We start from the raw sequence: 19810 nt of genomic DNA on the forward strand, positions 1-19810 counted from the left end.
CTCTGTGCAGATGATGCAGGGGCAGGAGATGCCCCTTGGTGCCCAGCCTGAGGTGAGCACAGAGCCCAAGCTCTGTGCAGATGATGCAGGAGCAGCTGATGCCCCTTGGTGCCCAGCCTCAGGTGAGCACAGAGCCCAAGCTCTGTGCAGATGATGCAGGGGCAGCTGATGCCCCTTGATGCCCAGCCCTGGGGGCACCATGGCACCCAGGCTCCCTGAGATGCTGCAGGGGCAGCTGATGCCCCTTGATGCCCAGCCCTGGGGGCACCATGGCACCCAGGCTCCCTGAGATGCTGCAGGGGCAGCTGATGCCCCTTGATGCCCAGCCCTGGGGGCACCATGGCACCCAGGCTCCCTGAGATGCTGCAGGGGCAGCTGATGCCCCTTGATGCCCAGCCCTGGGGGCAGCATGGAACCCAAGCTCCCTGAGATGCTGCAGGGGCAGCTGATGCCCCTTGATGCCCAGCCCTGGGGGCAGCATGGAACCCAAGCTCCCTGAGATGCTGCAGGGGCAGCTGATGCCCCTTGATGCCCAGCCCTGGGGGCAGCATGGCACCCAGGCTCCCTGAGATGCTGCAGGGGCACCTGTGCCAGCCTGTGAGCTGCAGCCTAAGGAAGCTGGGCACAATCAGCACTGGCAGGGATCCAGGGCTGCTTCTCAGGCTTAAATATTCATGGAGCAGAGCAAGGCAGGAGAGCAAATGTCTCCAGCTCCAAATCTCTCCAGCTCCCAGCCCAGAGGCCCCATTTCCATTTTAATAGTGGAAAATTACCCAGCAGCTGGGGAAGGCTGGGAGCAGCTCCCCTCCTGCTCCCCCTGGCAGGGGCCAGCCTGCTCCAGGACCTTCCAGGGAATTTGCTTTTCTAGGAACAAAAAAAGCAAGGGAGCAGGAGAGGAGGCAGAGCAGAAGCTCTCATCTGCAGAGAGGGCAGCTGGGAATGGGCCTCAGGGGTGGGAGCTCCACTGGCAGGAGCCAAGGGGATGGGGTTGGCCAGGGGCTGGGAAGGTGCTCCCTAAGGAAGCTCCAGCTCAGGCATGCCAGAGTCATGGAGTGCTGGGGTGGGAAGGGAGCTCTGGAGCTCAGCCAGTCCAACCCCCCCTGCTCCAGCAGGGGCACCCACAGCAGCTTGCCCAGGGGCACAATGGCCAGGGGGGGTTGGAAGCTCTCCACAGAAGGAGACTCCACAACCTCTCAGGGCAGCCTGCTCCAGGCCTCCAGCACCCTCACACCAAACAAGCTGCTCCTGATGGAACCTCCTGGCTTCCCCTTGCTGGCCCTTGGCCCTTGTGCTGTCCCTGGGCACCACTGAGCAGAGCCTGGCCCCAGCCTCTTGCCCCCCACAGCTCCTTCAGCTCCTGCTGGGCATTGATGCCTCAGGGGCTGCTCTTCTGCAGGCTCTCAGCCCCAGGGCTCTCAGCCTTTGCTCCTCACAGAGCTGCCCCAGGCCCCTCAGCCACTTCCCAGCCTCCCCTGGCCTCTCTCCAGCAGCTCCCAGTCTCTGAACTGGGGAGCCCAGCACTGGCCCCAGGGCTCCCTAGGTGGGCTCAGCAGGGCAGAGCAGAGGGGCAGCAGCTCCTGCCTCATCCTGCCGGCCACACTCTGCTGTCAGCAGATACTCCTGGCCCGGGGGCTGAGCTGCAGCATCCTCCCCGCCGGACCCAAACCCAACTCTCGGCGGTGTGGAGCTGTCCACCTCCTGCCCCGGTGCCTCGGAGCTGCTCCCGGCAGCGCTGGGCAGCTCTGTGCCTTTCCCACAGCCGTTGCCCTGCCCCTTTCAGAGCCTCGTCCACATCTCCGGAGCCGTTGATGGAGTATCAGAGGCAGCAGCCAGCGGCTCGCAGAGCTCTGCTGGGGCTGCGTTTGAACCTTGCCGCAGCAGCTCTGGCCCTGCTGCTTTGGCTGCAGGAGGCTGGGCTGCTGCTGGCCTCAGAGCCAGGGAGGGGGTGGGGGCAGCTCTGAAAGCTCCAGTTTGGGCTTTCTGTAACGTGTGTCTGTTGGGTTTGTGCTGGGCTTTGTTCCTCCCAGCACAGAGCTCTGGATGGGGATTGGCCTCCACCACCCATTCCCAGCGAGCGCAGGGTGGATTCCTCTGCCTGTGTGCAGTGCTCCTCACTGCAGAGCAATGTGGGGAGCACAGGCTGGGAGCCCTGGGGCCCAGACAGCACTGTCCCCACTGCACCGTGGGCCTGGGGGGTTCTGTGCACCTAAGCCCAAAGGCTGCAGCCCCCTGAGGGGCCTGGAGCAGCTCTGTGAGGAGCAAAGGCTGAGAGCCCTGGGGCTGAGAGCCCTGGGGCTGAGAGCCTGCAGAAGAGCAGCCCCAGAGGCATCAATGCTCAGCAGGAGCTGAAGGAGCTGTGGGGGGCAAGAGGCTGGGGCCAGGCTCTGCTCAGTGGTGCCCAGGGACAGCACAAGGGCCAAGGGCCAGCAAGGGGAAGCCAGGAGGTTCCATCAGGAGCAGCTTGTTTGGTGTGAGGGTGCTGGAGGCCTGGAGCAGGCTGCCCTGAGAGGTTGTGGAGTCTCCTTCTGTGGAGAGCTTCCAACCCCCCCTGGCCATTGTGCCCCTGGGCAAGCTGCTGTGGGTGCCCCTGGTGGAGCAGGGGGGTTGGACTGGCTGAGCTCCAGAGGTCTCTTCCCACCTCACCATGCTGGGGTGCTGAGCATCTCCCAACACAGAAGGAAGATTCCTTTCTTCCAGCCATTGCTGGTGGCTCCTGCCTCTGTCTGAGGAGTGGAGGACACATCCTGGGCCTTGGAGAAGGAGCAGGGGGGTTGGACTGGCTGAGCTCCAGAGGTCCCTTCCCACCCCAGCATGCTGGCACTGGGGGCTCTCCTGTGGCATGGCTTTACCAAAGGTGCTTTGTGCTCCCTGGGGAGCCAAGCAGAAAGCATCAGAGCTGGGTGGCTGAGGTGGTTGGGTGCTGTGGGAGCTCTGCTGCTTCTCCTGTGGTCACTCTCTGCAGGTTCAACAGTTTTGGGGGGGGATTAATGAGAGGTTCCTGAGCCAGGAGCCTTTTGTGGTGGTCAGGAGCTTTGCAGAGTGAGTTGTGGCAGGGTAGGAGGGCAAGAGGCTGCTCATGAAGGACACAGGAAGTTCCATGGTGGCTCCTTCCAGAGTGTTCTCCCAAGGGCAAGCTGCTGTGGGTGCCCCTGGTGGAGCAGGGGGGTTGGACTGGAGGAGCTCCAGAGGTCCTTTCCCACCCCCAGCATGCTGGGGTGCTGTGAAATCTGCCTGAGAACCACCCCTGCTGCCAACAGAAGCTTGGGTGCCTGCACTGACACTGAGGTTCTGCTGTCCTGCCAGCAGAGAACCTTTCCCAGGCCCAAGAGAGAAGCACAGATGGAGCAGGTGAGGTGGGAAGGTTCCAGAGCAGCCAGGCAGGCAGCTCTTGGTCCAGCAGCAGTCAATGCTCTGCTTTAGCCTTGGGCCCTCAAGTGTCCTTCTGGAACTGTTTTCTGGCTTGCTTCCACCTGCCAGAAGCTCAGGGGAAGGACCAGGCCATGGTCCTTGCCCATCCCAACCTGCCCAGACTGCTCTTCTGGCTCAGACAAAGGACCAGGCCATGGTCCTTGCCCATCCCAACCTGCCCAGGCTGCCCTCCTGGCTCAGGGAAAGGACCAAGCCATGGTCCTTGCCCATCCCAACCTGCCCAGACTGCTCTTCTGGCTCAGGGAAAGGACCAAGCCATGGTTCTTGCCCATCCCAACCTGCCCAGACTGCTCTTCTGGCTCAGGGAAAGGACCAAGCCATGGTCCTTGCCCATCCCAACCTGCCCAGACTGCTCTTCTGGCTCAGGGAAAGGACCAAGCCATGGTCCTTGCCCATCCCAACCTGCCCAGACTGCTCTTCTGGCTCAGGGAAAGGACCAAGCCATGGTCCTTGCCCATCCCAACCTGCCCAGACTGCTCTTCTGGCTCAGGGAAAGGACCAAGCCATGGTCCTTGCCCATCCCAACCTGCCCAGACTGCTCTTCTGGCTCAGGGAAAGGACCAGGCCATGGTCCTTGCCCATCCCAACCTGCCCAGACTGCTCTCCTGGCTCAGGGAAAGGACCAGGCCATGGTTCTTGCCCATCCCAACCTGCCCAGACTGCTCTCCTGCCTCAGAGGTCACCTCTCAGCTCTTTAATGAGTTCCAAAAAGCAATTTCTCCTTGCTTGAGAAGTTCCCTGCTGGCTGCCCCTGACCCCAGGTAGCTGCCATCTGGCCCTGCTGCTTTGCCTGTGCCTCCCTGCCCTACTTTCTCTGAGGAGCTGTGGCCAGCACAGGCACAAGCCACCCTCCCCACCTGTCCTTTCTCCTTGCATGGCCTCAATAAGAGCAGCTGAGCTGCTCCAGCACTGAGTCACCTTCCAGCACAGCAGAGTTTGGGCTGGAAGGGACCTTTGGAGGTCATCTTCCCCACCCCCAGCACCTCTTCTCACAGTCCCTTTCCTCTTGAGTCACCAGGGTGGGTTTCCTGCCAGCACCACCAGCAGTGGTCAAGGCTGCCCCCTGTGCCCCTTCTGTGCCCCACCTTTCCACCAGGGATCACCAGCAGGCAGCTGTGCTGAGGGACACCATGGGGGCCCAGGCTTCTGCACCACACAGCCACTTCCAAGAGCCCCCAGGCTGGTCCCAGCTCCACCAGCAGTCCCTCTCCAGCTGCTGACCAGCTGAGGAGGAGGCAACAGGCTGAGGGAACTGCTCCCAGCAGGGTGTCCCAGCCCCTTCTGCCCTCTGAATGGTCTCTCCTCATCAGCTCCAGCACAGGAGGTTCTAGCTCAACACAAGGAGGAACTTCTTCACTGGGAGGGTCCCAGAGCCCTGGAGCAGGCTGCCCAGAGAGGTTGTGGAGTCTCCTTCTCTGGAGCCTTTCCAGCCCCATCTGGATGCATTCCTGTGTGACCTGTGCTGGATTCTCTGCTCCTGCTCTGCAGGGGATTGGATTTGATGATCTCTTTTGGGTCCCTTCCAACTCCTAACATCCTGGGAGCTGTGACCCTGTGATCCCAGGCAGTGAGGGACATCTTCAGGAGGAACAAACCCAGGATGGTTGCCACCAGCACCCCTGCAGCCAGCAAGGGCTGAGGCAACACAAGAAGCAGGAGAATGAGGACCTGGGAGCCCTTCAGAGGACTTGGTGGGGCCTGAAGGGGAGGGGGCTGCAGGGTCTGGCCCTCCTGAGCAGCATGGGACAGGAGAGCAGAGGAAGCAGAGCCCAGAAGGTGAGGAGAGAAGAGCCCCTGGAGGCACAGTGAGGACCTGATGCCCCAGCCTGGGGTGGCACTTCTGGCCTGCAGGGAGCCTGAGGGCTTGGCCTGGAGGGCAGCAGCTCAGCCAGGCTGCTCCTGAAGCCTGAGCTGCTGTTGGCACTGCAGGAGTGAGGATCCCTCTCCACACAGCTCCAGCTCCTGCTGCCACAGCTCAGAGCCAGGGACAGAAGCCTCCTGGAGCTGGGTGGCCTCCCAGCAGATGGCCCTGGCAGAGCTGGGACCAGCAGGAGGTAAAGTGCAGCAGGGGTGACCAGGAGGGTGGCTCCTCCCTTTAGTGGGGGACAGCTCCCCAAGCAAGGTCACTGCTGAGGCAGAGGGTGGCTCCTCCTTGCACCAAGCCTGGCCGGGAGGTGACCCCCAGCGTGAGACGGCCCCAGAGATGCCAAGAGGCAGGAGAAGGGTAGGGCTGCGACCAAAGAGCTTCCCAGAGCTCCTCCAGGCTCAAAGCTTGGCTGATCCTTCAGCTTGGCGATCCCTGGCTGAGCAAACAGCTCCTGAGGGCCCCAAGAGGACAGCACATCCCTCCTTGCCTCTCCCAAACCCCAGACCCAAGGGGCAGCTCCCACCCACGACCAGCCCCCCGGGGACACGGCCTTGGGGTCCAAAACAACCAACCAACCGAGCTGGGAGTGCAAAAGGGGGAAGGAGAAGCAAGCTGAGACTCACCAACATCAGACTCTTTGTGGGTTTTGATGATCTCAGCCAACTCGAAGTTTCCTGCAATGATGGCCACCTGGAAAGGGAAGGGAGGAGAGGCTTGAGGAGCTCTGAGCAGCTCAGGTGAGGGCCATCTGGACCACAGCAGCTGCTTGCCATGGAGGAGGGCAGGGCCACAGCTTGCTCTGCCTCAGCTCAGCCCATCAGCAGCTCCCCACCCCCGTGGAGCAGAAGGCGGCAGGGACAGCTCTGGCCGTGGCAGACCCTGCTGCTGCCAGCCACCAACTCATCTCAGGGCTGCCAGGCCCTGCCAAGATGGTCTCTAGCCTGAAGCCTTCCAGTGAAGCCTCCTTTAGCCAACCCAAGGTGACCCACCAGCCACCAAGCTCGCCTGAAGGCTCTCCACAAGTCTAACCCCTGCCCGCTCCAGAGCAAGGAGCTGGCCAAGGGGCTGCTTCCCTTCACAGAGCTGCCCCCAGCCAGCCCCCAGGGCTTCACAGCAGCTCTGCCCAGCACCAAGAACAAGCTCTGCACCATGGAGCAGGGGAGCACTGGAACAGGGTGCCCAGAGAGGTGGAATGGAGTGGAATGGAATGGAATGGGATGGGATGGGATGGGATGGGATGGGATGGGATGGATAGGATAGAATGGAATGGAATGGAATGGATAGGCTGGGATAGGCTGGGATAGGCTGGGATGGAATGGAATGGAATGGAATGGAATGGAATGGATAGGATAGGATAGGATAGGATAGGATAGGATAGGATAGGATAGGATAGGATAGGATAGGATAGACCAGACCAGGTTGGAAGAGACCTTCAAGATCATCACATCCAACCCATCACCCAACACCACCTAATCAACTAAACCATGGCACCAAGCACCCTATCAAGTCTCCTCCTGAACACCTCCAGTGATGGTGACTCCACCACCTCCCTGGGCAGCCCATTCCAATGGGCAATCACTCTCTCTGTGTAAAACTTTCTCCTAACCTCCAGCCTAAACCTCCCCTGGCTGAGGCTCCATCCCTGGAGGTCTCCAAGGCAAGGCTGGACAAGGCTCTGAGCAACCTGATTCGGTGGAGGATGTCCCTGGTGCCTGCAGGGGGTTGGACTGGATGAGCTTTGGAGGTCCCTTCCATGCCCATTCTATGATCCTGGAGAACTTAAGGGCCACAGCAAGGGGTGCAGAAGGCTTTGAGGTGTGCCAGGGGCACGGTGAGATGGGCAGGAGGGGCATGGCAGCCACCCCTGGTGCCAGGGAAGCTAAAGCTGCCCTGGCTTGAAGCGGCTGGGACCCGTGTGTGATGCCCCCCACGAACCACAGCCACCTCTGCCCTTCCCACCCCTCCCAGCACACCCAGGCCCTGCTGGAGCTTCTCAGGAGGGTGCCCTCTCTTAGCACCACCGACAGAGGAGAAGCAGCTGGGCCAAGATCCTGGGTGAAGAGGAAGAGCTGCTGCTCAGGGCACAGAAGCAGCTGAGACGCAGCTGCTGTTTGGATCCCTGGTCCACGGTGGGACCACGACCCCCCCTGCACACCTTCCCTTTCACCCCTGGGTGCTGCTCAGGATGAGCATCTTTGAGCAGGTAGCAGACAGCAAACCTCTGGCCAAGCCATGAGCACCACCAGCAGCTCCAGCTGCCTGCAGGGTCCCCTGCCCTCCGCCAAGAGCAGCTCAGGAGGAGGAGCTCCATGGGCAGGGAGCTCCAGGTTCACTGTGCCACCAGCTGGTGGGGGAGGGCTCAATTCAACTCAGCGCCACCCCACACCTCTGCTATCAGCCCTCAGCAGCAGAAGCAGTCCTGCTGCCCTCACTAGTGAAGCCTTCTCCTTCTCCAAGGCCCAGGATGTGTCCTCCACTCCTCAGACAGAGGCAGGAGCCACCAGCAATGGCTGGAAGAAAGGAATCTTCCTTCTGTGTTGGGAGATGCCCAGCACCCCAGCATGGTGAGGTGGGAAGAGACCTCTGGAGCTCAGCCAGTCCAACCCCCCTGCTCCACCAGGGGCACCCACAGCAGCTTGCCCAGGGGCACAATGGCCGGGGGGGGTTGGAAGCTCTCCACAGAAGGAGACTCCACAACCTCTCAGGGCAGCCTGCTCCAGGCCTCCAGCACCCTCACACCAAACAAGCTGCTCCTGATGGAACCTCCTGGCTTCCACTTGGTGACCCTTGGCCCTTGTGCTGTCCCTGAGCAGAGCCTGGCCCCAGCCTCTTGCCCCCCACAGTTCCTTCAGCTCCTGCTGAGCATTGATGCCTCTGGGGCTGCTCTTCTGCAGGCTCTCAGCCTTTGCTCCTCACAGAGCTGCTCCAGGCCCCTCAGGGGGCTGCAGCCTTTGGGCTTAGGTGCACAGGGAACAGAACCCTCCAGGCCCATGGTGCAATGGGGACAGTGCTGTCTGGGCCCCAGGAAAGGGCTTTGCCCAGGAGCAGAGCTGAGTGCAGCACCAAGCCCCAGGGGAGCTGCCTGCATGGAGGCTCTCCAAGCCTGGCCAGGAAGGGTCCCTGAGCCCCCTTCAGCAGCCTGGAGGAAGCAGGAGGAGACAGCCTCAGGCAGAAGGAGGCTGGCAGGCAGCAGGCTGTGGTCCTGCTGGAGAAGATCTGAAGCTTGCAGGAGGATCACAAGCTGCAAATGAGTCAACAAAGTCACGAGGTGGCAGGAAAGGGAAAGCAGCCCAGGAGCTACAATTAGCAGCCTCACCTCCAGCACTGTGGTGCAGCCACTCCAGCAGGGACCAGGGGAGCTCCAGCTGGAGGAGGCCAGCCTTAGGAAAAGAGGGCAACAGAAGGCTGGGGGGAAGCCAGAGGGCATCAAGGGCAATGGCCAGGTTGTGCTGGGAGGCTCTCTTGGCCTCTGTGTGCCCTGGGGAACTGAAGAGCAGAGAATCACAGAGTCTGAGGGGTAGGGGTTGGAAGGGACCTCCAGAGATCATCCAGTCCAAGCCCTCTGCCAGGGCAGGTCACACAGGAGCACATCCAGGGGGGGCTGGAAGCTCACCAGAGAAGGAGATTCCACAACTTCTCCAGGCCTCCAGCACCCTCACACCAAACAAGTTGCTCCTGATGGAACCTCCTGGCTTCCACTTGCTGGCCCTTAGCCCTTGGTGCCTGAGCACCACTGAGCAGAGCCTGGCCCCAGCCTCTTGCCCCCCACAGCTCCTTGAGCTCTTGCTGAGCATTGCTCAGATGCCCTCTGGGGCTGCTCTTCTGCAGACTTCTGTTCCTGTGGCACCTCCTCTGCTCCAGCTTGCCCCCAGTGCCTCTTGTGCTGTCCTTGGACATCCCTGAGCAGAGCCTGGCTCCAGCCCTGCACATCTTGAGCCCCAGCAATGGGGGCAGCCCTCAGGCTCCTCTGCTCCAAGCCCCAGCTCCCTCAGCCTGGCCTCACAGAGAGATGTTCCACTGCCTGCAGCACCTCTGTGGCTCTGTGCTGGACTCTCTCAAGCAGCTCCCTGAGGTCCTGCTTGACCTGAGGACCCCAGAACTGGACACAATATTCTAATGGCCTTCTAATGCACCCCAGGACAGCAGGATGCCCATGGGGCACATGGATGCCCAAAGGGCACATTGCTGGCTCATGGGCATCCTGCTGTCCACCAGGACCTCCTGTGCCAACCACTCCTCCCAGTTTGGTGCCCTCAGCAAACTTGCTGGCAGTGCCCTCTGTGCCCTCATCCAGGTCCTTGATGAATAGATTGAACAGTGCTGGTCTCAGTAGAGACCCCTGAGGGAGCCCCACTAGACACAGGCCTCCAGCTGACCTCTGCCCCATTGACCACAAACCTCCCTTGAGCTCTTCCCTTCAACCAGAGGTGGCAAGGGGTGAGCCAAGTGCAGGAGGAGTGAGGGCAGAAGCAATCTGCCCTCCAGAACCATGGAACAGGCTCAACAACTCAGTGGCAAAGCCCCAGAGAAGTCTTCAGAGTGCAGGAGCAGAGCCCTCAGGAGGCCAGCAGCAGGCACAAAACCCAGAGAGAGAGCTGGGGGTGGGCAGAAGAGCCCCAAACCCAACCTCTCAGGCTCCTGCTCTGTCTTTCTACTCTCTTCTCCAAGGGCTCTGGATGAGGGGAGCACAGGAAAGGTTGTACACCAACTTTGGGGTCTCAAAGAGCACACACACACCTCCTTTCTTCTCATCCAGGGCATGCTGAGCATGCAAGAAGCTGCCAGAGGAATGAGGTCTCCAAGCCTGCTGTGAGAAGTACTTTGCCTGGGGAGCTTTGGAAGGCTGATGTCTGCAAGCACTGAGTATTGAACCTCAAACCCTGGGGGCAGCTTTGGGGCCCTCACTCCCAGAAGGACATTGAGGGGCAGGAGCAGGTCCAGAGAAGGGCAAAAAAGCTGAGGAAGGGTCTGGAGAAGGAGGAGAAGGGTCTGGAGAACTTGTGAGGAGCAGCTGAGGGAGCCTGGAGAGAAGGAGGCTGAGGGGAGACCTTGTGGCTCTCTACAGCTCCCTGCAAGGAGGCTGCAGCCAGGTGGGGTTGGTCTCTTCTCCCAAGGAACAAGAGACAGGACAAGAGGAACTGGCCTCCAGTTGTCTCAAGAGGTTGGCCATGAGGAACAATTTCTGCCCCTTGAGGGTGGTCCAGGCCTGGCCCAGGCTGCCCAGGGCAGTGTTGGAGTCCCCATCCCTGGAGGGGTTTCCAAGCTGTGGAGCTGTGGTGCTGAGGGCCATGGTCCAGCAGTGGCCTTGGCAGTGCTGGACTCCACGGTCTGAAAGGTCTTTGCCAGCCTAAACAATCCCAAGCCTGCATCAAACCCCAGCCAGGAGCTGTTGGAGGCAGCTCAGGTACAAAGCTGGCTCAGGAACACAGAGATGCAGCTTGCCAGAAGCTGGGGAGATGCTCTGGGGAAGTTCTCACCCTAAATGCACCCTGCTCTGGGACTGCTCCCTGCTCCCAGCCCCAGAGCTGAGACCTCTGCCAGCAGCCCTGCCCCAGCACCCCGGCCTGCAGGAACAGGGGTCGAGCCCCTCGGCAGCAGGAACCCACCACAGCAAGAGGTCAGTGCCAGCCCAGGTCACTGAGCAGATGACAACCCCTGAGCCCTCTGAACACCTGAGGGCTGTCTGGAGTCACCTCAGGTCACCCACAGCGGGCCGGGAGCTCACAGCAGCCCTCGGAGCGCCAGCAGTGCCCTGGCTGGAAGCTGGCACCAGAGGCGCTGATGGAAGCTGCAGCAGCCACAGGGCCGCTGGGGGGAGGCTCGGCTCGCCTCTGCCACGCTGGATCCCCATGGTGGGAAGGCAGCAGCCCCTCAGCATGGCCAGGAGCAGATGAGCAGGGGAGGAGGTGTCTGACCCTGCAGAGGACAGCGAGCTCCCGGCGACGCCGGCGCAGCCCCGGGCACGCAGCCCCGGGAGGCGATCTTGCCTTGGGCAGCTGGGAGCCAGCCCCAGCACAGCACACTCTGGGGTGTATGTGCCCAGCAAACAGCTGCTTGGGTGACAGCAAGCACAGCCTTCGAGCTCTGCAGCAGAGCCTTCCATTGAGCCTCAACCCCACCAGGAAAAGCAAGGGGGGGGTGGAACACAGAGACGGCTTGGCCGTCACAAAGACCACACCAAGGCTCTGCAGGAGCAAAGTGCAGGAGCAGGAACCCTTCCTCTGCCTCCACCACCACCTCCCATGTCCTGTAGATGCCCACAGCAGAAGGGCTGCCCCATCTCTCCAGCTTCCTGACTCCAAAAGCTCAGCTGGAGGAGGCAGCAGCAGCCTGTGAGAAGCCCTTCCCTGGAGATCCCTTAAATCAGAGCAGTCAGGTGGGGACCAGCCTCAAGCCCCAGCCTCTGAGCAAAGCAGACCTTGCCACATCCAAGCCACCAGCCCAGGCAGGAGACAGCATGGAGCAGCTAGGGGAAGCTTCTGAGCTGAGGTGGAGAGATGGAAGCCCACCACAGGCTGAGCTCAGCCAGCCTTCAGCATTTGCTGTGCTTGGTAAGGTCCAACCAAGCCCTCAGTGGTGGGAGAGCTCCACACCACCTCCAGCCCCGCTACCCTGCCTGGGAGGGGAGCAGAAGCTTCCTCTCTGTGCTTTGGCACACAGATGACTCCCAGCTATGGCTCTGAGGGGACCTAATTGTAGCCTTCCAGTACCTGAAGGGGGCTACAGGAAAGCTGTGGAGGGACTTTTGAGGGTGTCAGGATAGGAGTGGGGGGGATGGATCAAAACTAGAAATGGGTAGATTCATATTGGATGTTAGGAAGAAGTTGTTCCCCATGAGGGTGGTGAGAGATTGGCACAGGTTGCCCAGGGAGGTGGTGGAAGCCTCATGCCTGGAGGTTTTGAAGGCCAGGCTGGATGTGGCTGTGAGCAACCTGCTGCAGTGTGAGGTGTCCCTGGCCATGGCAGGGGGGTTGGAACTGGCTGACCCTTGAGGTCCCTTCCAACCCTGACAATTCCATGGTTCATGATCCCAGCAGCTCCAGCCAGCCACCAGCTCACGGGCTGCAGCCCTACCCCTGGGGAGACACCAGGCCACCTTTGATGATGTCCAGCTGGACCTTCCAGGCTCCCCCTCCTCTCAGCACCCGAGCCATCAAGCAGCACAGCTTGGGAGGGAGGTGGCCTCCAGTCCCCACAGCTCCAGGAGGCCCTCAGCTGTGTGATCATCTCCTGGAGCCGTGGCAGCAGTTGGAGCTCCTCACGCCCGGCACCATCTCCACCGGGCCCCACTGAGGACACAGCAGGTGTCCTTTTTGTAGGGGACACAAACGTGCTCAGGCTGGATGGCAGTGAGCTGGGAGGCCAGCTGAGGCGCTGGGCAGGCCCGGGGCTCACCTGGAAGGCGGTCTGGCTGTTGTAGTTGCGGATCTCCTTGCTCGCCCCGCGGAAGAGCAGGACCCGGGCGCAGCTCTCCTGTGCAGGAGAAGCAGGAGAGAAGAGGAGAGCAGTCAGCACGGGGGGCTGGTGACAAAGCAGCAAACCACACGCTGCCACCACGCCTGGCAAGCCTCCTTTGGGCGAGAGCAAGCCCCCGAGCCGGCCAAGCCCAGCCAGCCGTGTGCCAGCCGGCGGCGTGGCCCTGCCCAGGAGCGCAGCTGTGGGCACCACGAGTCCCCAGGTTCCTCCACACGATGCCAGCTCAGCTTGTCTGTGAGCCTCTCTGCTCCTGGCTGCCTCTCTCTGCCCTCCCCCCACCCCCCACAGTGAGCAGGCTGCTGGCTGCAGGCAGTCCTTGATGTGCAGAAGGCTCCTAACCACCTCATTGGCCTCTAGTCAAACGCCACCAGTCGGCTCCAGGTGCCCCTGCCCGTGGCAGAGCAGAGCAGTGGGCAGGGACACCTCAGAGGCTGACAATCCCCTTGCAAAATCCAAACCCACACAAGGCAGAAAAACCTCTAGGAAGGAACAAACCCTGCAGGAGGAACCTTTCAGCTCTGACCTCCACACCTCAGAGTGCAGCAGGGATGTGAGATCAGAGAGGGTTTCTCCACCACCCTGCATCGCTCCTGACCTTGAGGTTAAGTGAGCACACAGAGAATGAAACAGGGATGGAGCCCTGATGGCCTCCTTCAAAGCTCAGAGGCCAGCAGGAAGGATTTAGAGCTGCTGGTGAGAAGAGCAGCACCACAACCCCACCCCCACCACCACACACCCCCTGCCCAGAGCAGGGTGGCAACCCCAGGCCATGCCTGACACATGAGATGTGAGCACCACCTGAGCCCAGCTAGCAGCCTCCACCCAGCAAAATCATCTTGAGAATGGGAACAAATTGAACCAGGGAGCCTTCTCTGGCCACCTCCCTGCTGAGAAACCCAACCCCAACCCCAACCCCAGGCTGGTCCTACAGACAGGAACAGCTCATCCCAGGAGGATCCAGCCCTGAAGCAGCTCTCTGGGCTCGGGATGCAAGAGCAACCAGGAGGTGCTCAGCCTGGTGTTGGTGCTCTCGGTGTCTCAGCCAGGCTGGTGTCCCCCCAAACCTGGTCCTCAGGCCCTACCACACTCACCAGGCAGGGTGGCAACCCCAGGCTATGCCCAACAAAACCCTACCTGACCCATGAGATGTGAACACCACCTGGGTCCAACTAGCACCCTGCCCCCAGGCACCCTGCTCCCTCCCAAGCAGTAGTGGGGGCTCTCTGCTACCTGGGAGAGGAACCAGGGGAACCTCTACAGCAAATCAGCAAAACCATCTTGGGAATGGGAACAGATTAAACCAGGGAGCTTTCTCTGGCCACCTCCCAGGCCAGGCTGGTCCTACAGACAGGAACAGCTCATCCCAGCAGCATCCAACCCAGAAACAGCTCTCTGGGCTCAGGAAGCAAAAGCCACAGGGAGGTGCTCAGCCTGCTGCTGGTGCTTCCTGTGTCTCAGCCAGGTTGGTGTCCTCAGGCCCCAGCACACTCACCTGGTTGTAGAGAGCACAGATGTGGAGGGCAGTGTTTCCTGAGGCATTCTGGGCTGCCATGTCAGCTCCATAGAACAGGAGGTGCTCCAGGTGCTGGACGTGGCCGTAGCGACACGCCTGGCCCCGCCGCCACCGGGGAGAGGGAAGAGGAAAGGACTCATCAGGGAGCAGCAGGATGCTTGGTGCCCCCCAGGACATCTCTCTGCTGGACTCAAACCCCTCTTGAGGTGCACACCCAGGGGTACTGCTGCTCCTGACCTGGGCCTCTAGAGCAAAGCTTGGCTGAGCAGCAGCTGCACCAGGCTGTCTCACCATCCCCACAAGCCTTGAAGCACGAGCAGAGAGAAGGGCAACAGCCCCACAGCTCTAGGCCAGCTGGCGTGCCAAGGTCCATCCTGGGAGCCAGCGGCCCTCCAAGGTCTGCCAAGGCAGTGGAGGCGGGAGGCAGGGAGGAGGGCAGCCACGGAGCACCTCTCTTGCTCTTCATTCTCATTTCAGCCTCCTGGCAGGAGCTGACAGCTGGGAGCTTCAGGAGCCCAAAGAGAGCCTGGGCTCCTGATGGCCCAAGGCAAGGGGACTAAGCAGAGCCATCCCCTCCTCCCTTCTCCCCAGCGGTCTCGAGGCACAGAGCCACCTCAGAGCCCCTAACTCCCAGCCCACACCTTCCCTACGCCAGGTCCAGGTGGGAAGCAGGGACAGATCCACCTGAGGCTGGAAGCCAGGAGGTCTCAGGCATTGGACCAAGCTCCCAAAGCATCATCCTACGAGCCAGCTGCCACCTGAGGAGGGTCTCAGGCGCTGGCTGAGCCAGGCCGGCAGCAAACCAGCCTGAGCGTGTCCCTGGCACGGCACAGCGCCGGCACAACCACGGCCAAAGCCCAGGCGCTGCCTGCCACCCCCCAAAGCACCCAAGGGGATGGAGTGACCCCTTCCCAGGGCAGGGGGACAGAGGGCACCCTGGGCAGCCCCCATCCCACCTGGTGGATCTCCTGCCAGCCGTTCTCGTCCACGCAGCCCAGCCGGGCGTAGTCGTGCAGCAGCAGCTCGCAGCAGTAGGGGTCCCCCCCCACCATGGCACTGTGGTAGAGGGGAGTCAGCCCCCGGCTGTCCTTGTAGTCAGGAGAGGCTCCCAGGTCCAGCAGGGTCTGCAAAAGAAGCATCCACCTCGCCCTGCAGCTTCGGAGGAGGGCAACAGAGCTGGGGAAGGGTCTGGAGAAGGAGGGGAAGGGTCTGGAGGACTTGTGAGGAGCAGCTGAAGGAGCTGGGGGGGTTGAGCGTGGAGAGAAGGAGGCTGAGGGGAGACCTTCTGGCTCTCTACAGCTCCCTGCAAGGAGGCTGCAGCCAGGTGGGGGTTGGACTCTTCTCCCAAGGAACAGCAACAGGACAATGGCCTCAGGCTGCCCCAGGGGAGGCTGAGGTTGGCCATGAGGAACAATTTCTGCCCCTTGAGGGTTGTCCAGGCCTGGCCCAGGCTGCCCAGGGCAGTGTTGGAGTCCCCATCCCTGGAGGGGTTTCCAAGCCATGGAGCTGTGGTGCTGAGGGCCATGGGTTGGTGGTGCCCTGGCAGTGCTGGGGTAAAGCTTAGGCTCCATGAGCTTCAAGCTGTTTTCCAACCTGGAGGCGCTCAAGGCCAGGCTGGATGAGGCCTAGAACAAACAGTGTAAGATGTTCCTGACCACGGTGGGGGGGGTGGCGCGAGATGACCTTTGAGGAGCAGGCCCTGAAAGACCTTTGAGGGGTTGGCACTGGATGACCACTGAGGGGTGGGCACTGGATGACCACTGAGGGGTGGGCACCGGATGACCATTGAGGGGTGGTCAGTGGGCAGCGTGTGAGAGATGGGCTGTGGGAGGCGTTTGAGGGGTGGGCGGCGGGCGGCGTGTGAGGGGCGGGCGGTGGGCGGCGTGTGAGGGGTGGGCGGTGGGCAGCGTGTGAGGGGCGGGCGGTGGGCAGCGTGTGAGGGGCGGGCGGTGGGCAGCGTGTGAGGGGCGGGCCGTGGGCAGCGTGTGAGGGGCGGGCGGTGGGCAGCGTGTGAGGGGCGGGCGGTGGGCAGCGTGTGAGGGGCGGGCCGTGGGCAGCGTGTGAGGGGCGGGCGGTGGGCAGCGTGTGAGGGGCGGGCGGTGGGCGGCGTGTGAGGGGTGGTCGGTGGGCGGCGTGTGAGGGGCGGGCGGTGGGCGGCGTGTGAGGGGCGGGCGGTGGGCAGTGTGTGAGGGGCGGGCAGTGGGCGGCGTGTGAGGGGCGGGCAGTGGGCGGTGTGTGAGGGGCGGGCGGTGGGCGGTGTGTGAGGGGCGGGCGGTGGGCGGTGTGTGAGGGGCGGGCAGTGGGCGGTGTGTGAGGGGCGGGCGGTGGGCGGCGTGTGAGGGGCGGGCAGTGGGCGGCGTGTGAGGGGTGGCCGGTGGGCGGCGTGTGAGGGGTGGGCAGTGGGCAGTGTGTGAGGGGTGGCCGGTGGGCGGCATGTGAGGGGCGGGCGGTGGGCGGTGTGTGAGGGGTGGCCGGTGGGCGGTGTGTGAGGGGCGGGCGGTGGGCAGCGTGTGAGGGGCGGGCGGTGGGCGGTGTGTGAGGGGTGGCCGGTGGGCGGTGTGTGAGGGGCGGGCAGTGGGCGGTGTGTGAGGGGCGGGCGGTGGGTGGTGTGTGAGGGGTGGTCGGTTGGCGGTGTGTGAGGGGCGGGCAGTGGGCGGTGTGTGAGGGGCGGGCGGTGGGCGGCGTGTGAGGGGCGGGCGGTGGGCGGTGTGTGAGGGGCGGGCGGTGGGCGGCATGTGAGGGGCGGGCGGTGGGCAGTGTGTGAGGGGTGGTCGGTGGGCGGTGTGTGAGGGGCGGGCAGTGGGCGGTGTGTGAGGGGTGGGCGGTGGGCGGTGTGTGAGGGGCGGGCGGTGGGCGGTGTGTGAGGGGCGGGCGGTGGGCAGCGTGTGAGGGGCGGGCGGTGGGCGGTGTGTGAGGGGTGGCCGGTGGGCGGTGTGTGAGGGGCGGGCGGTGGGCGGTGTGTGAGGGGCGGGCAGTGGGCGGTGTGTGAGGGGTGGCCGGTGGGCGGTGTGTGAGGGGCGGGCAGTGGGCGGTGTGTGAGGGGCGGGCGGTGGGTGGTGTGTGAGGGGTGGTCGGTTGGCGGTGTGTGAGGGGCGGGCAGTGGGCGGTGTGTGAGGGGCGGGCGGTGGGCGGCGTGTGAGGGGCGGGCGGTGGGCGGTGTGTGAGGGGTGGCCGGTGGGTGGTGTGTGAGGGGCGGGCGGTGGGCGGTGTGTGAGGGGCGGGCAGTGGGCGGCGTGTGAGGGGTGGTCAGTGGGCGGCCTCTGAGGGGTGGTCGATGGGTGGTGTGTGAGGGGCGGTCGGTGGGCGGCAGCGAGGGGCGGCGGTGCGGGGGCAGGAGCGGTGCCCGCGCACGGGGCAGGAGCGGCGCTCACCAGCAGGGCGGCGTGGTTGCGGCAGCGCACGGCGCGGTGCAGCGCGGTCATGCCCTCGCGGGTGCGGAAGTCCAGGTGCGCTCCCCCGTTGCGCAGCGCCTTGATGGTCTCGCTGCTCAGCTCCAGCTGCGCCGCCGCCGTCAGCGGACACTCTGCGGGACCCGGAGGGGCGGCCCTGAGACCCCGCGCCCAGGGGCTGCGGCGCCTCCCGAGAAGGGCAACGGAGCTGGGGAAGGGTCTGCGGGAGAAGGGTCTGGAGGGCTCGTGAGGAGCGGCTGAGGGAGCTCCAGCAAGGCCAGGTCCTGCCCCCCGCTCCGCCCAAGGGTGCTCTGCCAAAGCCCGGGACTGCCCCCAGCTCTCTGTCGCCGTGGGCTGAGCGGCACAGGGGCTGCCCGGGAGGTGTTGGTGGGAGCCCTGCAGAAGGCAGCAGGAGGAACCTGGTGGCAGCTCAACCGAGGGCAGTAGATCCCTCTCTGGGTCTTGTGCTGCAGCAATGAGTTCAGCTTTGGGCTGAAGGGCATGGAGGGGCTGGAGTGGGTCCAGAGAAGGGCCACAGAGCTGGGGAAGGGTCCGGAGGAGAAGGAGAAGGTTCTGGAGGACTCGTGAGGAGCAGCTGAGGGACCTGAGACCAACCTTCTACCCAACACCTCCATGAGCCCCAGACCTCAGCCCAAAGTGCCACTACTTGGTTTTGGAAGCCCTCCAAGGACTGCCCTGAGTCTGACCACAGGAGAGGGCCAAGCTGCCCATGCAGAGGCTTCTCCAAGCAGCAAGCAGGAGGTGGTGGGACAGGCACCACCAGGCACAGCCAGCCATTCTCCTCAGTGACTTCTGGCTCTTTCTCACACCGTGCCGGGGCCACTCTCCCACTGCTGCATGTGGCTGTAGCAGACCTCTTTGTAAATGCCCCCAGCTCCTCCTGCTGCTTTCCAGGAAGGCCAGCAGGCTGCAGGTGGGATGGCAACAAGCCTGAGCTGAGCAGGATCAAGGACAACCACCCACAAACAATTGCTGCCTCTGCTGAGTCCCCATCCTGCACTTCTGGAACCAGCTTTGGAGCTGCCTGCTACCTGCAGGGACACAGGAGCCACCAACACGTCCTGACACCGTGAGGGTGGTGGAACAAGTTTCCCAGGGAGGCAACTGAGGCTCCATCCCTGGAGCTATTCCAGGTGAGGCTGGACAAGGCTCTGAGCAGCCTGATCCAGTGGAGGATGTCCCTGCTGAGTGCAGGGGATTTGGACTGGAGGAGCTTTGGAGATCCCTTCCAACCCCATTCTATGATCCTGTGATCTTCTCCAGCAGCTCTCTGCAGAGTAACTCACTCTGGGAAGCTGAAACCAACCCAAACCATTCTCTGATTCCATCAGAGGGAGGCTGGAGAAAATCCCTTTAAAGGAGGAGTGGAGGAGCTTGGCCTTTCTTTAATGAAGGGAAGAAAGACAGAATGCTGCCTGGATTGCAATGGAGGAACACCTCCACGTGGAGCCAGGGCAGCACCAGCCTGCTCCTTAACCTAGAAGATGGAGCAGGAGACAGCTGGAAGCTGAAGCACAGCACTTTACATGCCACCACTTTTAAGTAGAGGGTCGTTAACCAACCAAGGCAGCAGAGGCAAGGACCTACTGCTCCCCCCCTGTCCCAGTCAAGATTGATGCTAGCTGGAGAGCACACAGGCAGAGGATGAGGAGCATCCTGTGGGGTACGGCAGGTCAGGTTGGATGTGGGACAGCTCCAGCTGGTCTTAAATCCAGGGACCCACAACTCCTGACCAGCAGGTTCATAGATCCCTAGAATAGGTTGGGTTGGAAGAGACCTTAAGGACCATCCAGTTCCAACCCCCCTGCCACAGGCAGGGACACCTCCCACTAGACACCTTCCACCTTGCCCACCTGGGCGTCTCCACCACTTGGCCACTGAGGAAAGACTGTGAGAAGTGGCTTTGCTCACCTCAGAAGAGCAACTCAGAGAGGTTGGTGGTCAATTCTCCCACCAGCCCACTCTGGGAAGGTCACAAGGACACCTTCCTTCCTTTGCCAACCCCCCCACCAATGCTCAGCAACTCAGAGCTCATTCCTGATCCTCTCAGCACAGAGCAGCACAGGGAAGAGCCTTGGCTGGAAGTAGGGTTAGAAAAACTCTTGGGCTGTGTCA

At 62.5% G+C, this 19810-nt stretch overlaps 1 protein-coding gene across 7 annotated transcripts in view; it reads right to left on the bottom strand.

The window, feature by feature from the left end:
* The window catches only part of SHANK3 (SH3 and multiple ankyrin repeat domains 3), a 249997-nt gene that overhangs the window by 165188 nt on the left and 64999 nt on the right, over positions 1–19810 (bottom strand). For all 7 annotated transcript variants that reach the window (XM_054173855.1, XM_054173853.1, XM_054173854.1 and 4 more), the window contains 5 exons: positions 17657–17808; positions 15242–15409; positions 14265–14381; positions 12692–12769; positions 5920–5986 (listed from right to left, as the gene is read on the bottom strand). In XM_054173855.1, the coding sequence (XP_054029830.1) occupies positions 5920–5986; positions 12692–12769; positions 14265–14381; positions 15242–15409; positions 17657–17808 (582 nt within the window). The remainder of the gene's footprint in view (positions 1–5919; positions 5987–12691; positions 12770–14264; positions 14382–15241; positions 15410–17656; positions 17809–19810) is intronic.

Source organism: Dryobates pubescens, chromosome 27 (genome assembly GCF_014839835.1).
Source record: "Dryobates pubescens isolate bDryPub1 chromosome 27, bDryPub1.pri, whole genome shotgun sequence".
Classification (NCBI taxonomy): Eukaryota; Metazoa; Chordata; class Aves; order Piciformes; family Picidae; genus Dryobates; species Dryobates pubescens.